The 24,135-nt window shown below is 31.8% G+C and overlaps 2 protein-coding genes across 2 annotated transcripts in view; one reads left to right on the top strand and one right to left on the bottom strand.

Moving 5' to 3' along the window:
- Positions 1-10,126, top strand: part of LOC129224549 (ribonuclease P protein subunit p40-like) — a 30,703-nt gene extending 20,577 nt beyond the window's left edge. Inside the window, exons 6-8 of the mRNA XM_054859024.1 lie at positions 5,622-5,814; positions 6,840-6,974; positions 9,896-10,126. Coding sequence (XP_054714999.1) covers positions 5,622-5,814; positions 6,840-6,974; positions 9,896-10,070 — 503 coding nt within the window. The 3' untranslated portion in view covers positions 10,071-10,126. The remainder of the gene's footprint in view (positions 1-5,621; positions 5,815-6,839; positions 6,975-9,895) is intronic.
- Positions 10,127-10,873: 747 nt separating this feature from the next.
- LOC129223763 (dnaJ homolog subfamily C member 21-like) overlaps positions 10,874-24,135 on the bottom strand; it is a gene marked incomplete at its 5' end in the record, with an annotated part of 39,905 nt that continues 26,643 nt past the window's right edge. Inside the window, 4 exon segments of the mRNA XM_054858122.1 lie at positions 10,874-11,072; positions 11,643-11,718; positions 12,132-12,274; positions 19,738-19,819. Coding sequence (XP_054714097.1) covers positions 10,929-11,072; positions 11,643-11,718; positions 12,132-12,274; positions 19,738-19,819 — 445 coding nt within the window. The 3' untranslated portion in view covers positions 10,874-10,928.

Here is a 24,135-nt window from a genome sequence, read left to right as displayed (position 1 = left end):
AAACGAATTTTAAAATACACTAGCCACATTAGGGGAAAAGTGGCAAGTAAATCATGAAATTTCCCACTCCTGAGTGTATGTGCAGTAGAATGAGATTAATCTGGCGATTATACATATTCCGCAGAGATTATTCAAAATGGGGTTGTTTCCTTCTGTCAAAAGTACAATTTTTAGTCATTGAATTTGATAGAATAAGCAAAAAAAAAAAAAAAAAAACCATGAAGCGAGAAAAAACTTTCATTTCCAGATGCTTATTTTTTAACATGTCCGATTTTGAAAATAAGACATGGTCTTTATGACGTCACAAATGATGTACTTAGGCGCATCTGTGTATTGCGTTTTCACGTTATTGTAACCAAGAAGCAAATTAAATATTGAGCTCTACGCTTGCTATCAACCATATCGTTGCCATTACACTTGAGTAAAGATGCGAATTAAATATTACGCTCTACAAATGGCAACAGTGAATGGTATTTCATCATTTGTGATGTCATCGGCAGAAGCGTACGTGATAAAAGCGTACCGATTAAAATAAATTTTTAAAATTATTAAACTTAGTCAAATTATTTAAAGAACGGTCAGATTCTATTTGCAACTCCAGAGCTCGAATACGCTACCTTGCGGTGATTAACAATACTAAAGAAAAAGGTAAAACATTCCATTCCACGTGTTTTCTTTGGGGTAAATTACAGGCTTCAGACAGTTTGTTGTGTAATGTACAAAGAAAGCTTCCCACAAACACGATCAAAAATTACTGTCATTCACGGTCAAAGCAGGTTATAAGTTACGGCATCTGTTTGTTCTACCTTTTTCATCCACCATTAGACAGTGATTGCAGCGCCCCCTATAGTTTATTGGAGTTGCGAATGTTTTTAAGCATGCTCTTTCAGAAAAAAAAAACCTTTTAATTTTGGAAACAACCCCATTGCCACTAAAGTCTTTGTTATAATAAAGCTGAAAGTCTGTCTGTCTGGATGTCTGGAGGATGTCTGGTTGTCTGGATCTCTGTGACGCGCATAGTGCCTAGACCGTTCTGCTGATTTTCAGGAAATTTGGCACAAAGTTAGTTTGTAGCGTGGGGTGTGCACCTCGAAGCAATTTTTCGAAAATTCGATTTTGTTCTTTTTCTACTCCAATTTTAAGAACACTTTCCCGAGCAAAATTATCATATGACGGACGAATAAATTACCAAGTTATCATAACGTGGAACCGTAATATGGTAAGCCAGTAGGCGAAAAATTCACCATACATTTTTTGTAATTATACAGGCGAACCATAAGACCTTTTAATTTTCTACTACAAGCAAAGCCGTGTGGGTACGACTACTATTTAATATTTATCAAATATATTTCTTGACTCGTAGTGGTGAATACAATAAAAGTCCATAGCTTTACTAAAAATCAGGTCAATTTGTATAGAAAAAATATTTTGCTTGACAATGTTCCTGAACTAGCAATATTAATTAAAAATAATCGTCTCTTTCTGGAAGGATCAGATATATCACACACAACGATGTCTTTGAAAATGAAGTTTAGTAAAAAAGTTGGTAATAATTCGGAAAGTCACAGCAGCATGAGTCTGAATAGGTTATCTTACAAGAAAATGTTTTTCTTCAGAATATTGGCTTGGTTTGCTTTTTGATATGGAGGCTTTGTGTGTTATGCATTTACTTTCAGATCTTTAATTTTCAAGACTTTGACATTATATAGAATTCTAAATATGTAATTAAATTTGAAGTTCCGTTTTGTTTAGGTAAACATTAAATAGTTAATAATATAAACTTTTTTTTTAATAGAATTAATACTATTATCTAATATACATTTTCCAAGGCAAGAAATGAAAGTAATGTGCAAAAAAAGGCACATTTCAGTTTTTTTAATTGAAGTATTATTAGAAATTTTAATTGCAACCGAGACATTTTTCTTTTTTTAGACGATTGAGTTTTCTTGTGTTGCTTGAAAATGTTCAGTTTTTGCAATTAAGATCTCATTACTCCACAAATAATCCTAATTTATTGCATTATCCACGAAGAATAGGAAATTATGTGAATAAACTAGTAAATTTGATAAACATTACATAATGTATCATATTTACCAAGTCTATTGAAAATTATGAATAATCGTCGCTAGTTATATATAATCAACAGTTTGTTTCCGTTACACACACACACACGGCAGGGAGGTACTTGGGCCCCCGAGTAGGAACGTAGGTGGTTTTTGGAACGCCAAAAAAAGAACCAAACCGTTCCAATTTTAATTTTAGGACCTGAAAATGGCATTAAATGGCTCTTTCTACCCGAAATAATTAACCGATTTCTTTAGTTCAAGTCCCATTCGAAAGTCCACGAAAAACACCCAAAGATTTCCTTCGAATTTTGAAAAAAAAAAAAAAAAAATTCTGTAAAATCCCCGGGAAAACATTAAAAAGCACTGCTAAAATATATGGTACAGAAATTTTAAATCAGAAAATTATCGTTTGCGCGATCTCATTTTAAATTAGCGTTCAGAAGGTTACCCTTCTTTTTTTCTCGGTTGTGACTAAATAAAATTTTGTTTTCTGTTTTTGTTTTGAGGTAAAAATTTCTCCTTTTGATTATTATTAGGCGATTAGTCTTCTTTTTTTTTTCTTTCTTTTTTTTTTAGGATTTTAGTTGTATTTCTGGAGGGTTGCGTTTAATTTTTTCGGGAACCCCTGAAGATGTTTTAAACTTTAAAAAATATGTCTTTATAGCTTTCTCTTTCTTCTTCTCCCTCATTTTAAAATAAATTTTTAATCAAATATGTTAGGTGCTCATATTTTAGATCTTCAAGAAAACTTGAAAAAACACCAAGCATTCATACGTTAATTACAAATTTTAATCGTAACGGAAAAGAGCCTCATTCCTATTCCACGTGAACGAAAATAAAGCAGAAATACCAAAAGAAACCTTTTTAAAAAAGCTTTGTAGGATTGTAGCATATTTACATTTTGATCACAGAATTACAGCTATGGAAAGTTTAATTACTAGCACAACAGAATAGATTATTGCGAGGTAGAGTTTTGCAAGAGTGTGAAGTAGATATTTTTCAGACATTGTCATCAACGTTAAAATTTTTTTTGTCAGTTTCCCTGTTGCAACATGTATGCTAGAGACGCATCTAGTACTCGGTACTCGGCCATATTTTGATCATGAACTCAGCCAATACCGCGTAGTTGTAAAAAATTGAATATTGTTCAAAGCAGATTTTACAATTAATAAAAAAGTGCAAGCATATAATATACTGCAATCATTTACAATTCAAATTTAAAAGTCAAATTCAAATTTTGAGAATAATGAATTTTTTATGCTTCAATGGAGTAAATCTTATATTTTAATACCCAAAGTTAATTAAACTTATTTATTAAAAATGGAGCAAAAAAGGTAAGTACAGAAAATATGAAATTTTTATGTTATTAAATGGATTTTTGCAGCATAAAAGTACCTTTTCTTAAAAAATAAAACAACGTTAAAAGCACAAATGTGCAGGAATACTGCAGACACGTGTTCTGGCATTACAGGAAATGCTTTTTTCAATGCACAAAACGTGAGCTTATGGATTTGAAGACATCCGACAAAAGTCGTATTATTAAACATTCATTAGCTCACATTTTATGCACTGAAAAAGATGTTCCTTGTGATGCAGAAACACGTGTCTGCAGTGCTCCTGCACATTTGTGCTTTTAACGTTGTTCCACTTGCTTTTAAACATTATTTACGTTTGGCGGTCTAGAAGTATGGATTGTTATAATTTGTTTTAATTCCAACTTGATCAACACTACCTTTTATGTATTTGTTTATTTTTAATTTAAAAAATAACTTGTCAAAATTATTGACAGAAACAAATCTTTTCAATAATGCGCAATTAAATTTCGGCTGGAATTTTGTTTTTAAAACCATTATTTGTGTGTGTGTGTGGACATGGAGGTATATACTACTCTTCCACTGATCACTGAGTTCAAAATTCGTTACGTGTGTGTCGGTGGTTCTTCTTAAAACATAATTGGAACTTGGAACTCGATACTCGACCAAAGTGCTACTCGGTACGTCTCTAATGCATGAATTACTGAAAGGTTCTTTTGTTCAATGAAATGATAAAAAAATATTTCCTGACATGTTTCCCTTCGACATACTGGGTTGATAAAATTAGAATTTTTATCATATCCTCCTTGAATGTACGCGGACCTTTTGTTTTAATGCCTGGTCTGTGCTCGGCAGTTATAAAATGGCTTTTAACAATTTTCCAGTGCACAGTTCACCGTTTTTGTGTAATGTTAATTTTTGTTCTCAAGGTGTCATTATTGTACTTAATGATATTGATCTCAATTATTTTCATTACTGCATTAAAAAATTCAAACCCTGAGCAGTTTTAAATCGAATGAAAGAAGTAGAAATACCTTTTCCGTCGGACTGCGATCTATTGTTTCCACTTTATGTCATGTAACTTTATTGTCATGTTGATTTTATGTTATGTTATTAGGTAGTTTTTATTACTTACTCCTTTCTTCGGATTGAAATGTTGCGTTGAAAACCCGAGTACAGTCAAATACATCAGTTGACATGAAAAAATAGATTCAAGGAACGGGAATTTATTTCTAACTTGTAGCATTGTGGAACTGATAAAATTTTATTCAGGGCGAATGACTAATGTCTGAGAATAACATCCATATTTATAGTGGAATATGTTTTTGTTTTTGTTAGTGATGGTTCTTGAAATTGCGCCTTTTATCTCAATGACTATTATACATCCCCCTCCCCCCCTCGCAACATTAATTTCTGTTCCCGCCCTCCGCCCCTGTTTGTAACTGAAAAGGGAAAAAAAACCTTAGAATGTTCCTATTTATTCTCAAGTATCACTTATTGTGATATGTGCAGTAGTTTCGGAAATTCGATTTTTAAAAATTTTGTTCATCATTTGTGCGCACCATGTTCAATATTGAAATTTAGATGATTAATAAAGCACTTGAATTTATTTTATAACTTTTCTTTTCTCTCTTTTTTTTTCTGCCTTCATTTCTCAATTCTATTTTCTACGCATTCTGCAAATTTTCTAGTTTGCAGAATAAGTTAATTTCCTGACACATGGTCTTCTTTCTTCTTTTCTTCTGTCACCCTTTGGCGGGAGAACTTGAGTGGACAACTCAGACAGCTTTCCCTGCTATTCCTTTCGCTGAATACCAAATTCTCGGAAATCGTAAGCAGTCAGCTCTAGAAACACTTTGAAACGAAAACACATGTTTACTGACTAACGGAGGGGAAACAGGCCGGGTGGGAAACATGTTTTGGAACAGGATCCTTCGAATCTTTCGCAGCTCTCTCTGCCCTCGTCCGATCGCAAAGACAGTACCTTCGGGCACAGCTTAGATTTATGGCTGTCTATTCACTTACTCAGTGATTGACGCTGTCCATCATGAAATCTGACCAATTAGCAGTGCAAAAAAAATCGAGTTAGACCCTCCCAGATACACCCTCTGTGTTGCCACAGATTTCGTGATTTCGCCGTGTCAGATTTTACGGAGAGGTTTAGAAGAGCCTTAACATTAAGAATAATTTTTTAATGTCTGTCATTTATCCATTCTTTGAATTCACAAAAATGTAATTTCAGAAAACGTATGTCCACAATCCATCAAAACATACTTTGAAACGCACGGCTACAAGTACCTAGTTTGTGAGCCTTCTCACACACATGCATCTAAACATTGCATTCCTGCACCTCTCATCACTTCTGAAGCATTTGAATCGGATACTTGTGAACATATTTTGGAGTGGATTGGAGCTCTGACATGCGGAGTTGAGTAGTAAGTAATAACTAATTGCTGATATTAAAAATAAGTTAAAATTCATAGGCGGCTCATTCCAGGCAACTGTCACCTCGCTTTCCAGAATAAAGGGACCTAGCTCTTCTACTTTTTAAGCTCAAAATGTACGTTTAACCAAAAAATGATAAGGTTAAACGATTTAAATGTTAAAAAAAAAAAAAAAAAAAAAAAAAAAAAAAAAGACTTAAGAACTTGAGAAAAATATTAAAACACACTTATTATTTCAAACAAATTGAAATAGAACTTAGAATAGGAATGAGGAATAGTCTACTGTGGTCATTTGTACCGATATTTGAGACCAAGTGCCAAGTATTTTTAGAGAACGTCACTTAATCAACAATAGCGTTAAAATGCAATCATATAGCCCAATTCCCCCCCCCCAAAAAAAAAGTTGGCTTCGAGGGAGCAGCCCACGTAAGGTGCCCTTCTTGGCATCTCCTTTGCAACCCCTACTCCCTTTTTCAATGCACCAGCCACCTTTGGTTAAAATAGGTATAAATTTACTCTTTTTTCATAATTTTATATTTTGCGTTTTGCAATATTATTATTATTTTTTTTTGTAATACACAATTGTTTGTTTGATCTTGAATGAGATCACTTCACAAACCTTGGGGAAAAAATCTTCTATCCTCACCATAAAATTTTCTTATCATTTTTCATGAATAGAAATATTGGTAATTTCCAGCAGAAAAAAGGTTCAAAAAAAGAAAAAATAAATACAAAAATCAGCTCAACAAAAAGTATATTTTCCGTTTTTTAGATGATAGAAGATTGTTAGTTTTTATATTCTCAAACAAAATGTAGACATTTTTTCACATCAAAGCTGCAATCCCCCCCCCTCTTTTTAAGGCAGATGGCAGATATTCTTAAAGATTTTCAATTTAGTTTTTTCCCTGTTTTGTTGCAATCTTTTTATCACTAAAAAGAAAAAGTGTTCCGATAAATTTGCTACAGTTATTGAAATTATGTAAAAAAATACACATTTAGTTTTTATTGCTTTACAGTTCTGAATCTCTAGACAATTATACCAGTAAATTCACAGTACCAGAGCCATCTAGTGTTATAGACAAATTACAAATTGATTCTTGGAAGGGATTTTATTCAAAAGCAGACTTTATTCATCTTCATCAGGAAATTAAGTAAGTGATTTTTCGTTTTTATTTTTTAATTTGTTTTTAATTGTTAGTTTTTCACTTTGTAATTTCAAGTATGATTTTTTAAACGAGAGTTCTTATCAAAAAATAAATACATTAATAACATAAAAAACCTTGGAAAACAAAGTAATTTTCCTGTTAATGAAATAACCTATGTAGGTGTTAAAATTTAAGGCTGTGTTATCCATGCTGAGTAAGTTTAAGAAAACTTTTTAATTCTCCAGTTTTTATTTATTATTTTTCAATAAATAAAAATTCAAGCAAAGCAGGCGTGCTGTAAAAAGACAGGCACGGTCAGTGAAGAGTAATTTTCCTGTCAGGAAATAAAATAATCTATGTAGGTGTTAAAAATTAAGGCTGTGTTATCCATGCTGAGTAAGGTTAATTTATTTTGACTAATTATTATTGTTATTTTTTTCTTTTTCTCAATGAATAAAAATTCAAGCAAAGCAGGCTTGACCAAAAAACAGAGGTACTGCCCTTCTTAGTGAAGAGGACTGAGGTAATGCCACTCCTAGTTTTTCAACATTCCAACATTCGTGTTGCTTATGATGCAAATCACATTTTGGTAAAGTGATATTTATAAAAGTTGAACCCTTTAGATGGATGTGCTACTAAAGAAGTGTCCCACTAGTTGGAACTTACTAAGCCCGGATGTTCTTACAAGTTGGAGTGTTTTCTCCTGCTGAGCAGAACTCGCATTAGCTTTCATAAAAAGTATGCATATCATGATAAATGCATACAAATATCCTCTAGATATGAGTTAATAAAAAATGGAAGTAAATTAACTGACTTTTAACTGAAACATAAAATAAAATTATTGCAAAATGTATTTAGTTAAAGATATCGAAATTAACATCAAAATTAAAAAAAAAAAGAGAGGAAAATCAAAGTTTATATTTAACAACAAAAGATATTGCAAGAACGTTGTCAAGATGATTACTTCAAACTTGTGAAAGCAAATATTCACATGCAAGAAGAAAATGTTTGTACTGTAGTCACAGGCTTACTTTCTGCATTTTCTACCACTCTTTTCTGAGTATAATTTTAGAAATTTACAACCAAATAAGCCTGAATCAGTTTTTTTGTGGATATAGTAAAATTATTTTTGTATCTTTTAAATCTAAGTTCTATAATTTGAGTCATTTATCACATTTACTATATACAGGGTGTTCCATTTTAACCTGCAAGACCTTTATTTTCGCAACCATTAGTCCTAGATATATACTTCCAATTGCAAAAATGTTCAAAAAACGGATGCAGAGTTAAGATATTGAAAGTTTGAAGTAAAAATCAAAATGAGTCAAAAAATACAAAATTTAACTTTTTATACATGTCCTAGGTCCATTAACTAATATTTAAAGAAATAATCTCCATTCAAAACTATTACTGACACAAAAAACTTGACATTTGTGCGACCTAAACTCAAGGAGATATTCCAGTTTAAAGTTTTAAGGGACCATACAGAAGATGAAATTGGAACTTATCGCCCGTTCGGAAGAATGACAGGTCGTCTAAGTAAGAAAAACAAGGTAATTATATTTTTCATTGCCATTCAAAAATAAAAGCTATTGTTATGCCGTGATATGAAAAACAAACTACAAAACCGCAAACAATTGGAAAGACCACACTCTATGCACACATAGAATTTTAAACACTTGTTAACTACTATATTTTCCCTCAAAAGGTGTTTTAAATTTTGTATTTTGTTACTCATTTTTATTTTTACTTCAAACTTTCAATATCTCAACTCCCCTTCTGATTCTGAACAATTTTGCAAGTGGAAGTATGCATCTAGGACTAACGGTTGCAAAAATGAAGGTCTTGCCGGTTAAAACGGAACACCCTGTATATTTTGCTTTTTGTCACACATATGGCACCTAGAAGCATGGCCGTGTCCAAGGGGAGGGTTTTAGGGGTTAAACCCCTTCTGTTAGGAAAAAATAACAAAGCACCAAATGAAGAAAAGCACAAATTCGACTTAAAATTAACTTTATTGTTAAAATTTGTGTACAGCATTAAAAAAAAATTTTTTTTTTGAAGTTTCCCGGCAATTTACAATTGTCCTCTCTTTATTGATAAAATCATATTTTGGAAAAAAAAAAAAAAAACTAATGGAGGAACCACTGAATGGGCTGTCAATACAAATCATTCACTGCGTTAGAGTGTTGCCGGTATGAAGATGCATAGTAATTGTGTTTGATAATTTAATTTGCATCTTCAATGAACCCTTCCTATTTAGTTTACTACGCATTATCTTAGAATACAAAACCTGAAAACATATGTTCATTAAAAGAATTTGCGGAATCGTTCTGCGCTTGTTGAAATATACCGCACAGTAAACCGATAAAAAGGTTTGAATCTAAGTAATCAGTTGAATGATTGAATATTGAGGTTACTGGCTCAGCTGGAATTTATCATTTGGGAGGTGAGGCTCATTACGATCCTGAGATGTATATAAAATACAATAATGGAATTGTTAATTTTCCTTAAAACCAAGGCTTCTGAAAACGTGAATCGCCCCCTTTGCTACCGCTATGAACTTCATTAAACAGAAATGAATTATTAGGCACACTGTTGTGTTTTCCTGACAGGGCAGTAAGTAAAAAACACTGAAACCAAAACCCCTCCCTTCATGAAATCCTGAAAACGAGCCTGCCTAGAAGGAAAGTTAAAAGTTAAATGAAATGTTTAAAACAGGTTAAATTTTAACTTATTCCTATTTATACAAATTATATGTAGCACTAATGTGTTATTTTGTAATAACTTTTATACAAATTGAAATATCTGAAATCAATTACTTTTTTTTTCATTTTCTTTCCCTTTTTAAGTATTCAATCAACAAAATCATTCACTATTTTTTTCTGCAGAATAAGTGATAGTAACAAGATTGCCTTGCTTTTCAGGAAAATATTTATGAAAAATTCCTCGACCCAGTTTGTTGCTGTGTGTATTGATGGTTATCAAGATTGTTACCTAGAATGCAGTGGTTTTGGCCATTTCAGTGCAGCTGATAAACTTGCTTGCATAATTTTTTTCCCATCGGCAGATTGTTGGGTTTTAACACTAAATTTAAGATGAATGTTACAATAAAACATTTTATATTAGATTGACTTTTTTTTTCTGTAGCCTATTTTTATAACTGCCCTTTTAAATAGTATGAAATGTAGTGATAGAAAATCATAATTGCATATTACTAGGATTTTCATTTCAGTGAAAGACAATTTGGATTAGCTATTATAATCAGGGGTGTGACCAGACTAAATTTGAGTCCTTACTAGCAAGTAAGTTAATAACAAACTAGCATTGTTATAATTTTCTTCTTTCTAGTTTATAATTAAGTTTTTATACAGCACAAAAATGAATCAGTCTTTTAAATAGGGGTTTAGTTTTATTAGAAAGGCATCTAAAATAGCTTAGCGCTTTTGGAACTTGTTTTGTCTGTATGATTTTCAGTTATTTGCACATAGTGTTGATAAAATACATATTTTTTTTTATTGCAATGTCGTTTATCTTGAACACCTTAAAACTATTCGAAAGGTACATTGATGAAAAAAAGAAATAATAATTGCAAACTTTTTTTTGTGAGAATTAACTTTTAGTTGACAATCATCAATTTTCTGCATTTTCTTCTCTAGTTTTTGTTTGATAACACAAAAAACACAGTTAATATAAATATGTATAGTTAAAATAACAAAAATTGAATATATTACTTTTAAGATTAAATATTCTTAGTGAAATATCATGTTCTGATTCTAATTAATTTTAGTTTCAGGGCACAATGCACTTCATTTGCACAAAATTTTCAGACATTCATTTTGATGCTAAATCAGTGAATTAAATTAGAAATCTTAATTACAGCAATAACATGAAATAGACATGAACACAATAATTTAATAGTATTTATGATACAAATTTACAGACTATAAAACATATTAATTATAGTTTTTTCCGTCTCTGTTTTTTCGACGTATTTTGACTTGTATCATTTTTGTAACTTGCATGTCCACTTTGCTTCAAGTGTTCAAAAAGCTTATTTCTTGATGAAAAGTTTTTATTACATGTTTCACACAGTGTGATGGGCTAAAATAAAATAAACAAATAAAAAGTTGAAAAAATATCTGTCTAAATAATAAAATCATACACACCGCATAATCTAAATTAGAAAACACATACACTTCATTCTTCATACAACCTTTTATAAGATATCTACATCTAACCTATCTACCTGAAATTCTCAAACAAGTTGAAATGCAAAATTAAAACTTTTTTACCCTCATTGATAAAACTTTAATCAAGATAAGAACAGTATAATTATTTTCAGGCCATAATAGCGTAAAATCTAGACCTGCAAATTTTTTATTTACTGTCATAAAACTGTACTGTAGTACTTTATAACTACGAAATTTCTTTACTTTAGTAACAATTTCATTAAATAAATAAATAGACATTTTTCGTAGACCTTTTGGGGCATGGTGGTTTTGTTTAAAGCTACCATTTTTTCCCCAGCCAACTGACACAGTGGCTTTGGCAATTTCTAGAAAAAAAAATGTTGGCCTAAAACAAAGCCACCATTCCTCTAAGGATAATTAATTTCCATTTTAAACAGTAGTCAAGAACACTTACTATTTGAATTAAATTTATAAATATTACCTGTTCAGTTTCTTCCGTTGCTTCGGACACATCTACCTTTTTCACCGGTTTTTCCTTTTTCTTCTTTTTGTGTTCACTGAGAAAAAAAGAGTATGTAAGGGAAAAATATCACAATACACAATGTTTAGACATTTTTACTTATCAAAGGAATGTATACCACCAGAAAAAAAAATCAATACATTTCTATACATTTGTACTTCCATTAGATCCTAAAAAGAGGATCAGCAATTAATAACACATCGTAATTTCATTTGCAAATTTTATTTCCTCTCATTTTTTACTGTAATTATACCCTTACATATGTTAGCAGCTACACAGCAGGAAGCTTATTATTTTATGATATGACACATGATTGCTGTACTTTCTTCTTCCGAACAGAAGAAATGTATGTACCCTTAATACATAGAATAGATGCTTCAATATATACTATACATACATAAAACAGTTTACACACTAAAATGGGAGAGTTTCTTTTTGTTTAATGCTTACATTTTATTGGATGGATTAGAGGTAGTATCTGCAGGAAGTAGTTTCTCACTGCTATCACATTTCTTCTCCTCATTTACAACATCATTGTCAATGTGAACTTGATTTAATTGCAAATCAATTGATTCCAATGTTTCAGAAACAATCTGCAAAAAACATAAAATTGCAATTTAAAATCCCACTAAAATTTATTTCAAAAGATTAGCATTTCATCCAATAATTATAATTTTTATATAGGATTAATAATCACATGTTAAAAATTGAGAATTCTCTCATTTATGTATCCCCTCTTTAATGAGCTTCACTCAGCTGTTCATCAATTTTCAAGAGACCAGATTCAGAGTCAACACTTAGTTATGTGTCAGTATAATTTCTATTTTGTACTTTTTTTCTTTAATGCCTTTTAAAAACTTCCTTTGTAATGCTATGCAAAATGCCAATGCACTTAGTTTTAACTCTATAGCAAGAACATTCCCATAAGATTCAAAAGGAATGCTTAATTTAAATAACGCGAAAACACAAAAACAATCCTGAATTTTGAGAAGTTAAAATGATTTTTGTTTTAACAATGTACACAATTTTTTTAACCTTTTAAGACCTCGATTACCAGTGGCGTAGCTAGACTCGACTTTCGGGGGGGGGGGGGGGGGGTTACTTCTTTTATTTATATATATATATATATATATATATATATATATATATATATATATATATATATATATATATATATATATATATACACATTTATCATGTATATATAATCGCTTGGAATTTTTTCCTTTTCTTCTTTTTTTTCTTTCTCTTCTCTCTTCTTTTTCTCTTTTTTTTTTGAGACTAACTTTTCGGGGGGGGGGGGGGGTTGTCCCCAAAACCCCCCCCTTAGCTACGCCCCTGCCGATTACATGATCGTGTGGGTTGAACATTGATTAAAATTTTAGCTTCTTACACCGTTGTATGTAACAAAGGCCGGAATTGAACGAGCTTGCTAATTAGGCAAGGAGTTGTATTTTTTTTTCAACAGATGGTGGCACTGGTATCTTTCCAGGCTATATGAGACTAGAAAACCGTTGTTTACATATGCTCTCGAAACAGATCAGCATTTAATTCCTCATAATTAGGTAATTATCAATTTATTTTTAATTGCTTTGATATAAATTATGGATTTAATGTTCCAATGAGCCAAATATACAAAACAATTTACATTATGTACCGTTTTATTATTCCTAGGATGTATTTTATTATCACCCGAACGATCTTCAAAATGGAAAGGGTAAGTTTTTCCTTGATACTTTTTCATTATGTTTTAATTATGTTGATCATGGCCACAAAAACTTTCCAAAAATATTTTTTATATGTATTTAGTTCATTGTATTGGGGAATTGTTCCTGTGTAGGCTGGATTTTACTACCTTACATTGTTATTTAAAATATGATTTTTACCATAATATTTTCAGATCACAAAAAACTTCAGAATATATTTTATTACATTTTATAGATGATACGTAAATTTTCTCTAAAAATTTTACTTTTATTTAATATTTTAGATGTCCAAAATGTCCAGTGGGAGAAGACTGAAATTTCTCACATAAGAAGAAATCCTGCAGTTATTAGCAGCCTCTGACTCTGAAATGAGTGATTTATCTGAAGAGGATGATACAGTTGCCGACAAAACATACAAAACTCAAGATTTATCTTCCCCAACAACATCTGCAACAGTGGCGCCGACTCCATGGGGCTTGAGGGGGCCCGAGCCCCCTCAAAAGGTTTTTTGAGGGGGCAGAGCCCCCCCAATAATTTAAGAAAATTATTAGTTATTTAATACTTTCTAAACTCACAAATTTGTTCCAGTATTTTTTATTTTCCTTGTTTGAAGATAGTTACCTTGTAAAATACATTCAGTAATGAGTTACAACAAATAATTTTTACGATAAAAAGTATGTCAACTGAAAACGAGTGGTGTGAATAATGATAGTGTTACGGTGCTGCGAGCACTTAGAATTTGTCCCAGTGTGCGAACCTGCAGATAGTCTGTCCGATTAACAATGGGGAAGAAGTGATTGAACAACTTGGCTGTTCCTAACCGGCGATATAATTTGGATGAATTGGATATTCGACCAGTCGTCGACGACTTCAAATTCGGTAATCTAGTCAGGCGGTTGACATTTGCACCTTTTTATTGACAGCTCTAATATTGGTATTTAAAGCAATTTTAAAAATCTCTGTAAAATAGAGAATTAACTACATACAGAATGTTGGATTTAAAATTTCAAAATATTAGTACTATTTTATTACCGTATTACTATAGTACTGCATTAGTTATTTTCAAATACTTCAATATTTTTTGGGTATGATAAGACCCTATAAAAACCAGCTATTTACATACTATATTAACTTTATTAAACAAATTAACTGTGGGATATTATTTTTATTTAATGAACTCTGAGCCTTATTAAAAGCAAGTTTAAATTAGCTATTTCACTCATTATTCAAAGTGCGACAGCAATATCTTATGCTTTATTTTTTAATGATAATTTAAGATTTATTTAAGTATAATTTCAATCTTTTTATATATATGTATTCACTATTCTGTAATAGTATAAAAACAAAATTATTATACTATAAATTAAATTAACTTTTTACGAAAATACTATACATGAGGGGTTTTTTTTTGTGTGTGTGTGTGTGTTTTGAAGTCAAAACATGTGTCGAGTTAGCGAGAGTAGAGTTTTCGGGGTTCTAATGTTGATAACAAATTACTCTAAAATGCTTAAAAAACTGTAAAACTTACTTTTTCCATCTCCAATTTAGAAAATTTCCTGGGGTTAAATCCGCGGTATATCCCCCACCCTCCCAATATTTTTTGTATTTAAGCGCACTGGGAGTACTCTTCCATGCAAGTCAAGCCCTACCTTATATCAATGCCTAGCCACGGAACTGCACAACTTCCCCCAAAATAGAACTGTAAAAATATCCCACATTGAAGACAAGTGACATGATCTAATTGAACCAGAAAATTTGTATACAAAATCTTAGATTGACTTTGAAAACGCCATGTCACATACTGTTTGTTTGTATAAATCATATACACCAGAAAATATGTAAATTGGCATTTTCAAGGTTCAAAAAATCTTAACTTATTTTTTTGAAAAGTGGGGCGGGGGGACGCCATGGGATTACATAGCCCCTGGATCACCGGTGCAGTCTAGCCCCCTCAATAATTTTTGCAAGTCGGCGCCCCTGATCTGCAACCATTCCACAAGATATTATTTTAAGCCCTACAGCAGCATCTGCAAAAGTGCGAAGGAAAAAAAAAGGCGAAGCATACCAGTGACATAATATAAAATTTGATGCTGTTCCTTATCCTAGACCACTTGATGCTACTCAGCTACAGGTATTTTTCTTTTTATTATTTTATAAAAAACTTTTTAAGATGGAATTCAGCTTGCAAGTGAAGAATTTTCTGGAAAATTTACTTAGTCCCTTTTTAATGACTCTATTCCAATAAAATATGGAGAGAGAATGAAAAAAAAATATATTTCCTACAAAGCATGTTTTTTCTATATTTCATAGTTCTTTTCAGTAAACAATGAAGTTTAATACTTTATAAAACTGTTCTTGAAGTTGTTGTGAAGTTATAGACCTTCAGGATGAAATTTTGAAGCATATATGCTTATGCTTTGCTTTGATAAAATGGCTTCGTGAAATTCGAGAAAGTGTATGCAATATTTTTCAAAGTGTTTGCTTTCATGAATTTGCTTTTATTATTTGTTTTACATTTTTCTGTACAGAGTTAGGTGTTACTGCTTTTCAACAATTAGGTTCACATGCAAGGTGGTAATTTTCCATAATGATTAATTGACTTTTCACAACTGACTTGTGATTGTTAAATGGAAGGACAACAAAAAGGCTATGATGACATCAAATTGCTGTATAGCTGAACCAGAAGAAATAGTTAAATGCTGTTCAAAGAAGAAGCATCAATATATTGAGGCGTAATGCTCTTCTGTAATTAAAAAATACAATTAACGCAAGGGTGGGTTTGATATTTGCAACCAGCAAATGGGATACTATGGGACTTGGTTCAAAACAAGAAAATGGACATGGAAAGTCATTTTGCATTTCATTGATTTGGTTGTAGCAAATTCTTGGTTCCAATACAACAAGCGGTGGCTAATAATATTTCCACCAAAAAACGAAAGGATTTGCTGTCTTTTAAGCTAGATGTAGCAGAAGCACTTGCTGCAACAATCCGTCTGCCCAAATTCCTTGTGAAGAGAAGTAATATGATGGAGTTGATCACTCCCTAATTTGCGACCAAGCAAGTGTTGTAACAATAACTGTGAAAGCAGTTCGTCGCATCATGAAAAATGCATCATATTTTTAAGCTTCAAAGATTTCGATTGCAAATAAGTCATTTTGTAAATAAAAATGAATCAACTTCTTGAATTCTTTAGTTTCTACTATTTCATTTACAAGTGAAGTGTTCACAGAAAAAGCCTAACCAACACATTCATGAGGATGCCACTTCAAGTTTCTTACTCAAAGAAAGCCTAACCAGCACAATCGTGTGGGTGCGCTTCAACACTACTGGGTGGTACTAGATTTTTTAAATTATTTTTTCCAGGTTCATTAGGATCAATGACTAGTGTTAAATCAAAATACGGCACCATTTTAGCATAAAAATATTTCAAATTTTATAGAGACTTAAATTTCTAATTCAATATATTTTAGAAAATATGTAAGTTGTGTAAATTTTATTTTATTTCTGGTAACATCCATTTTTAGTGACTCATTAATTTATCTAAATTTGATTTAAAATCAAGTTGAAATTCACTTACGAAGAGTTTCGATAATTCCAGTCTCAACTGTTTGAGTTTTGCATAAATCCGAGTTAGGGAAAAAAAGGTTTAGTTCAGAAATAATGATCAATGCATGACAGAACTACTACAGCTACTTCAGAACTACTTCAGCTACACAGAGGAGGAGAAATGTGTTTACACACACACAAAAAAAAAAAGACAATTAGTTTAAGACATAATTTACCTGTTGCTATCAGCAGCAAGACCAGTTTTTTTTTTGGTTTAAGTATACTGCACAGAAACTTAAAAATTGCTTTACTTCCATTTATTTTTAAATTAAATTTTATGATTTTGATAATTTGAGTTTACGATAGTTTTGCAGTACATCCGGTCCCATCAACCACAAATTATTGAGACTTTATTGTAAAGTGTGTCCATAATTAAACAATCCTACTTTAAAGTTGTCTAGCTCCAAAACTATTGTTCAGAAATTGATAAAATTTTGTGTATGAGATATGAAGGGATATGTATTTGTTTAAGCAAATGAAAAAGAATAGTTCAAAACTTTACTATCAAAAGGCATTTTTAATGAAATACATTACTTCACTCCTGCTTCATCAAACCTTGTTCTATGTGACTTTTAGCTTTGGAAGCATTTGAAACATCTTGTAAAATGTGATAAACCCGACATGTTCGTATTTCCCAAAGCATACTGCGGTCAACTGTGGATAACATGCTATCTCATGATTCTAGTAGGGAGACAAAAATTATAGAAGTTAAATATGTTCTGATGAAATATTCGTTTCAAAACCGTCGTCCAATGTATAGCAAATGCATAACTTATAAAAAGTGCCCACTGGTGGTAAATTTTTTTCACTCCAACAAGTTCCCACACCTTCATTATGTTCTACACAAAATTTTGTTAATTTCTGAGCAATAGTTTCACCACCAGACAACTTTAATAATTTTCGTTTAATAATAGACTGGCATATGCAATATAACTTACTGCTAATAATCTGCATACGTTTTGCTCAGTTACGTTTTTTTTTTTTTTTGTTTGGCCATTTGAACCGAAATATAAATAAGAGATTACTAAGTAGGAAAATGAAACAAATGGTCTATAAACAAATTACTTATATATAAAGGAGAAATTTGAACAATATAACTATTTTTTGAAATCTTTAAATTAAATCAGATAACATAATATTATAACTAAACACCTGTTATACTCGGATGCAAACACAATTAATAATCTTGGGAAAAGGTAGCACAAATTGTGATACAGTTGCTGCCGCTTGTATGAATCACGTTTGTTCTAAACAGTTTTGTTTCCATAAAAGGGCTAATTCAATAAAGCTGGATTTTGTTCTGTTTTTGACAATTTGATTCATTAAAGCTGTTGATTCAATTAACCGGCATCCACTGTATCTTCATAAGAATTTTTTAAAACATTTTCATCATTTAAAAATAAATGTTTATGGAAAATTAATAGAACTTTTTCTGCATGAAAGAATTGATTCTGTATGTAACAAGCATTCTGGAGATTTTAACAAATTACTTTTTTTTTTCATTTATCTAATATTCAATGAATAATAATTATATATATATATATATATATATATATATATATATATATATATATATATATATATATATATATAGTTAAATAATAAAAAAAAAAAACCTCTCAACTTTTGTGCTGAGCAAAGTCTCTTACTTTTTTTATACTTAGGGATTTTTCACATAAAATAAGTATTTTTATTGCCTTGATTTTGATTTATTTGAGAAAGGTAAAATCATTTTTAAAAAAAAATACATTCAAGCCTATGGGGCCGTCCATTAGTCACCTAAGGCTTGAAAAGGGGGGGGGGGGAGGAGGGGTCCAGAAAAAATCACGAAACATCACATAGAGAGAGGGAGGGGTGTAGTAATATATCATGTGTATTTATTTTTTTGACAAACGCACAACACTCAATCGAAAAGCGGCTTGTAGTGTGCGGCTTTTATTCGCCGTTGCCAAACAAGCAAAATGAAGTTCTCGATCGCGAGCCGCGACAACCGCCCGGCTGACTCCATTATTCTGTTATTTTGGCACTGAATACACGTGTAAATTGTTTAACCTCGTACGGTTGTATTAAAAACAATGTCTAAACTAGGTCATCTGTATAAAAACCTATTTGCAGAACATAAGATAGGAAAAAAAAACCTGGTGTAGCTCAAAAAGAATTTAATAAATTGTGGGCTAATGCAAAACAAAAATATACTACAAAAGAATTTATGAAGTGGCCGAATGATCTTTTACTAGATTACCGCCGGAAGCACCAAGCAAAAAAGTCTTCCAATATTCCCTTTTATTGTAGTCTTTCATTATTAGATAATACTTATACCTGTATTTTATAAATATTTAAAAAGAATAATAAGATTTTTCATAGGTACTAAAAATACATGTGATTTTGGGGTTGGGGGTTAGTCTTCAATTTCACTATGTATCACCAAAGGGGGTTAAAAATGCCCCCCCCCCAAAAAAAAACACGAGTAATGGACAGCCCCTATACAGTAAAGTATAGCAATTACCTATGAATATTCCTAACATGATCTTCAGAGCTGATTTTTTTTAGTTCAAGAAAATAGCTATGCCACAAAAAAATTTATTTATTCATTTATTTTTGCCTATTTTATATTTTGCAGTTCTATTTCCTTGCACCTGAAGGAAGAAATCGAAGCACTGTATGCAATTTTCACTGTAAATTTGCATTATCATGTTGAGTTTTATGTTATCAGTACATGAATAATCATTAACAATTTACTTACTTCTTGCTCTTCATTGGGTACATGCTCTTGCTCTTCCTTTTTTTCGTTCTTCTTCTTCTTTTTCTTTTTTGTTTTAGTAGCACTGAAATTTAATTTAACAGCTTCAATGCTTGAAAAACCATATAATTTTACATTGCAGCAAAATTTAAGTTTGGTTTTAAAGTTTTTCTTCTGAAGATTGTTTTCAAAACAGCACATAAAAAAGAATTATCAGCATAAATATTGCCTGCTATGAAAAATGAAGACAAAAATTATTTTTGTACTTTTCTAGGTAACAAAAATTACGCGATTTTCAAATCTTGTTGACATGTCTTTTGTCCAAGCACACCAAAACTAGATTAGTGCCAGAGCCTGATGAAATCATTAATGTGTTTGAAGAAATTATCAATCTTGCGAGACAAATAAATTTAGAAGTGGATGGCATTCCAAAACTGCTGGTTTCTCAAAAGGCACTGACAATTGATGAGTTCATAGAAACGCATGAGCGAGGCCAAGATATCAAAGAACCTGAATCTTCAGACCTAGTTCAATCAGAAGGCTGAATGATAGTTGGAAGCTTGACCAAAGGCCACAGTAAAATGGAAAAAAAAGTTACAAATTTTAGAAAATAAAGAATTTGACAAAGAGCGAGTTTTTTTTAATAAGAAAACAAGGAAGAAAAAGATTATAAACTCGCATGCTACTAGAAAATTTTCTGTGAGAAAAAAGCACTTAGTTTTGCAAGCCGCAATTTCCACGAAAATGAAGATATCCTCAAGTAATAACAATTTATGTATATTTTAATTTGCAAAACTATACTTCAACTTACACGACTATTACGTAGTACCACCTATCATGTAAGTTAGGGATATTACTGTATTGATTTAAATGAAGTCAACTATTATATATATATATATTAAAAAAAAAACAATTAATTCACTCTGAATATCTTCAGTTAAGATTATGCAACCTAAAAAAGGATAAAAGATAATTTTCTTCTTATTTTTTTTTACAGTAAATAAGTTTCTTTAGAAAAAAGAAGTATTAAAAACCAATATGAGAATTTAAGAAAGTACACTAGTAGGCTTCAAAATTTAAAACTGACAGCTCTCTTGCATTGTCAATTTCTATTTCTTAATTCAACCATTTGAATACAAAACAAACAATAGAAATATTTTTCTAAATTTGATTTTTTAAACAATTTTGTTGTGAAATTTGATTGTTAGTCTAATATGGAGTAAAGATGATTATATCATTGGGGGAAGCTGATGAGGCTTGTTTAATTGTGTCATGGTCAGTGGCATCAACATCTTACGGTATACGCCCAAAATGTCGCGGCCAAAATGTCGCGGGACAAAATGTCGCGGCCAAAATGTCGCCGGTCCAAAATGTCGCCGTCCCAAAATGTCGTCGGTCGAAAATGTCGCCGTCCCAAAATGTCGCCGGCCTAAAATGTCGCCAGTCCAAAATGTCGCCAGTCCAAAATGTCGCCCGTCCACAATGTCGCCGGCCCAAAATGTCGCCAGTCCAAAATATTGCCGGCCCAAAATTTCGCCAGTCCAAAATGTCGCCGGCCCGCAATTCGCTAGTTCAATTGGTACGAAAAATTTAAATGGACGTCGATGCTTTTCAGCATAAAAGTTGCGAAAGAATATAAATTGCCTTTCAAAGTAAGTTCCTTCAAAAATTCCAAACGTTTTCTCCTGTCTTAATTCGTAAACATCAAATTAATTCCAGAAAATTAATAGTTTTCAGAATAACATACGTTTTTCTGTATACTATTACAAACGTAAACATGCGAAAGGCTGCTGCAACGGAATTCTCTTTCTCGTTTAATCTGATTAATAATACTCAAGATGTAACGCAAAGGATCAAGATGTAACGCAAGGATTCAGACAAAAAATTGGTATGGAAGTGGAAGTAAAACTAAACTGTTCTAAACGCGGATGAAAGAATAGTGAGGCGTAATGTGAATATGGCAAGAGAATAGGCGGTTTGTATTTTTTAGCGTAATGAAGTAAAAACAAATAACTCCTTCACTCTAGCATATTATTACGGTAGCGACAAGCCAGTCATTTAGGGGATCAGGCGGAATGGCCCCCTACTTTGAATTTTTTTCTTTTATATGCAAGTGGAAGTGGTTTTTATAGCAATCCTATAAAATTTGCATTGGTTATACGCCCGTTATCCTCCCTCTCCTCTTTCACAGGAAAAATTCGAAATCAGGGGCCAGGGTGGAAATAATGCAGAAAAGTGTCTTAATGAAATTTAATTTTCTCATAGATTTTTTAACATTACCCTAAGAACTGTAAAAAAAAAAAAACTGTACGTTTTCAGTGAGATATACGTTGTTTAAAGTAAGATGAAAAATGTTCTGAGACTTTTTCTGGAAATGAAACTGAAGAAGTTTAACAAGACTGCTCGAGACCTTCCTCTGAGAGGACATTTGTATGTCCTTTGCGACCGGGATTTTGGGACAGCAAAACAAATGTTTAATAGAGATGACAGATTATTGCCGTGGGAACTCCCATGTCTTATGAGTAAAATTCTGAAATTACGTCGAAATGTTCACCGTCAAATCTTTTGAAATCAATGAAACCCGTAACTGCTAAAACAGGTGTCTTTCAGTCAGATTTTTGAAAAACGACTCTACGCGATGACAAATATTTTCAATTCTCAACATTCATGAAATTTATATATTCGATAGAACATCAAGGGGGACAATTTCAGAACAGCTATTTTATTAGAGGTTTTCAAGAGGATACTTTCATGCTTGCGAAGTAGCGCTTGTCAGCTGAATCACATTTTCCAATTTTAAATAGAAAAGAAAAAATTTCATAATGTAGGGTGAAATAACTGATATCGATGAGATTATTCAGATCAATTTTGACCTAGACTTATTTTTAAAATGATTTTCAAAAAGTAATAGTTCCAGCTCAATATAGCTTGGTAATTCAGAAAGAAAAGAATATTGATAATAATAATAATAAACAAATAAGTTTTTCCCTCTCAGAAAAAATTGCTGTTTTAATTAGTGAATTTTTACTACGCAAATTGTATAAGAATGCAAACTCAGTTTTTATTTAACACCCACGCTAGTTAAAGTGCTACAAAAATGAGAGGAATACACGCCTAATTTAGATTTTATTGGTATCTTGCTCAACCTCTAATATTTAAATTCAGTATATTTTTCAATCTTTATTTAATTACAGTGACTCACGTAAACGATTACGAAACTTAACTTAGAACGAAAATAAGGTTTGTTTTCGTTTAATTTCACTTGCATACTACATTTTTGTATGAATCCTCGCATTACTTCTTGAGATATAGCAGTCACATAAAACGATAAAAATTATTCGGTGATCCATCCTTTTGGGATGACTAAAGCCAAAAATAAATGAGCAACTCGCCCTTTAAGATATACCTGTAGACCAAATTTTGTCTTAACCCTTGCACAGTAGACCCTCGTTTTACGCGGGTGTTATGTTCCACGGAAATGCTGCGTAAATCGAAACCGCGTTAATTGAGACCTAATATTAGTGTCAAAATAGGGATTATGTTCCGTAGATAAAAAAATACTTCATTCTAGTGATGACTAATTGTATAATAAGTTTAATGTGTACTTATATCGATTTTTATGCATAATATGCATAAAGAAAACAAACTAATTTCGTGTTCTGTTTATGAAGAAGAGCTGGCTATGATAGTCTTTTGGTAGTCATTAAGAATTTTTCCTCTAATTCTTTGCGGAGCATTAACGCATCCATGATCACTTGCGTCAATTCCTTGATCAAATCTTCCTTTACTAACAAATCAGAAAAAAAAGATCATTTCTATTGTCTGCAAATGGTTCAAAATCTTCAATGTGAGCGTTTTTGGTTGTGTGTCACCGGAGTCGGTATCCTCGTTGGTTTTGACCTCCTTTGTCACTCTTAAAAGCTCTTCTTCCAGTGAGTTCTGAACTGTGTGAGTTTAATCACTTTACTTCTAATGGAAAAAGCTCTGGAACCAATCGCATAAAATGTCTCCAAGGACCCAAGTTCGATTATTAGCACGCCAAAATGCGTTAGTTACGAGTAATCTGCAATCTATAGGAGCTTGGGTTTTGAAAGAGAGGAAAATGTTACCTGTTTGCATTGCCGCATCAGCGTAAAACCGAAACTCATCTGCTTAAATAAAATAAAGGTGTCAAATCTTCAACCGCGTATAATCGAAACCGCGTAAAATAAACCCGCTGAAAACGAGGGTCTACTGTATTACTTTTTGAGATGTATCAGTCACAGATAATAAAAAAGAAAGGAAAGAAAACATTCGATTGCTCAACCCTCTGGTGTTATTGGCCCCAAAATCTGTCCCCCTGCTGCTTCCTAACATTTTATTTGATTCCGTTCATCATTTTTTGAGCAATGACAGTCACGC

The sequence above is a fragment of the Uloborus diversus genome, chromosome 6 (genome assembly GCF_026930045.1).
Source record: "Uloborus diversus isolate 005 chromosome 6, Udiv.v.3.1, whole genome shotgun sequence".
Classification (NCBI taxonomy): Eukaryota; Metazoa; Arthropoda; class Arachnida; order Araneae; family Uloboridae; genus Uloborus; species Uloborus diversus.
Note: the sequence above shows the minus strand (reverse complement) of the source record. Positions and strands in the feature narration are given on the sequence as shown.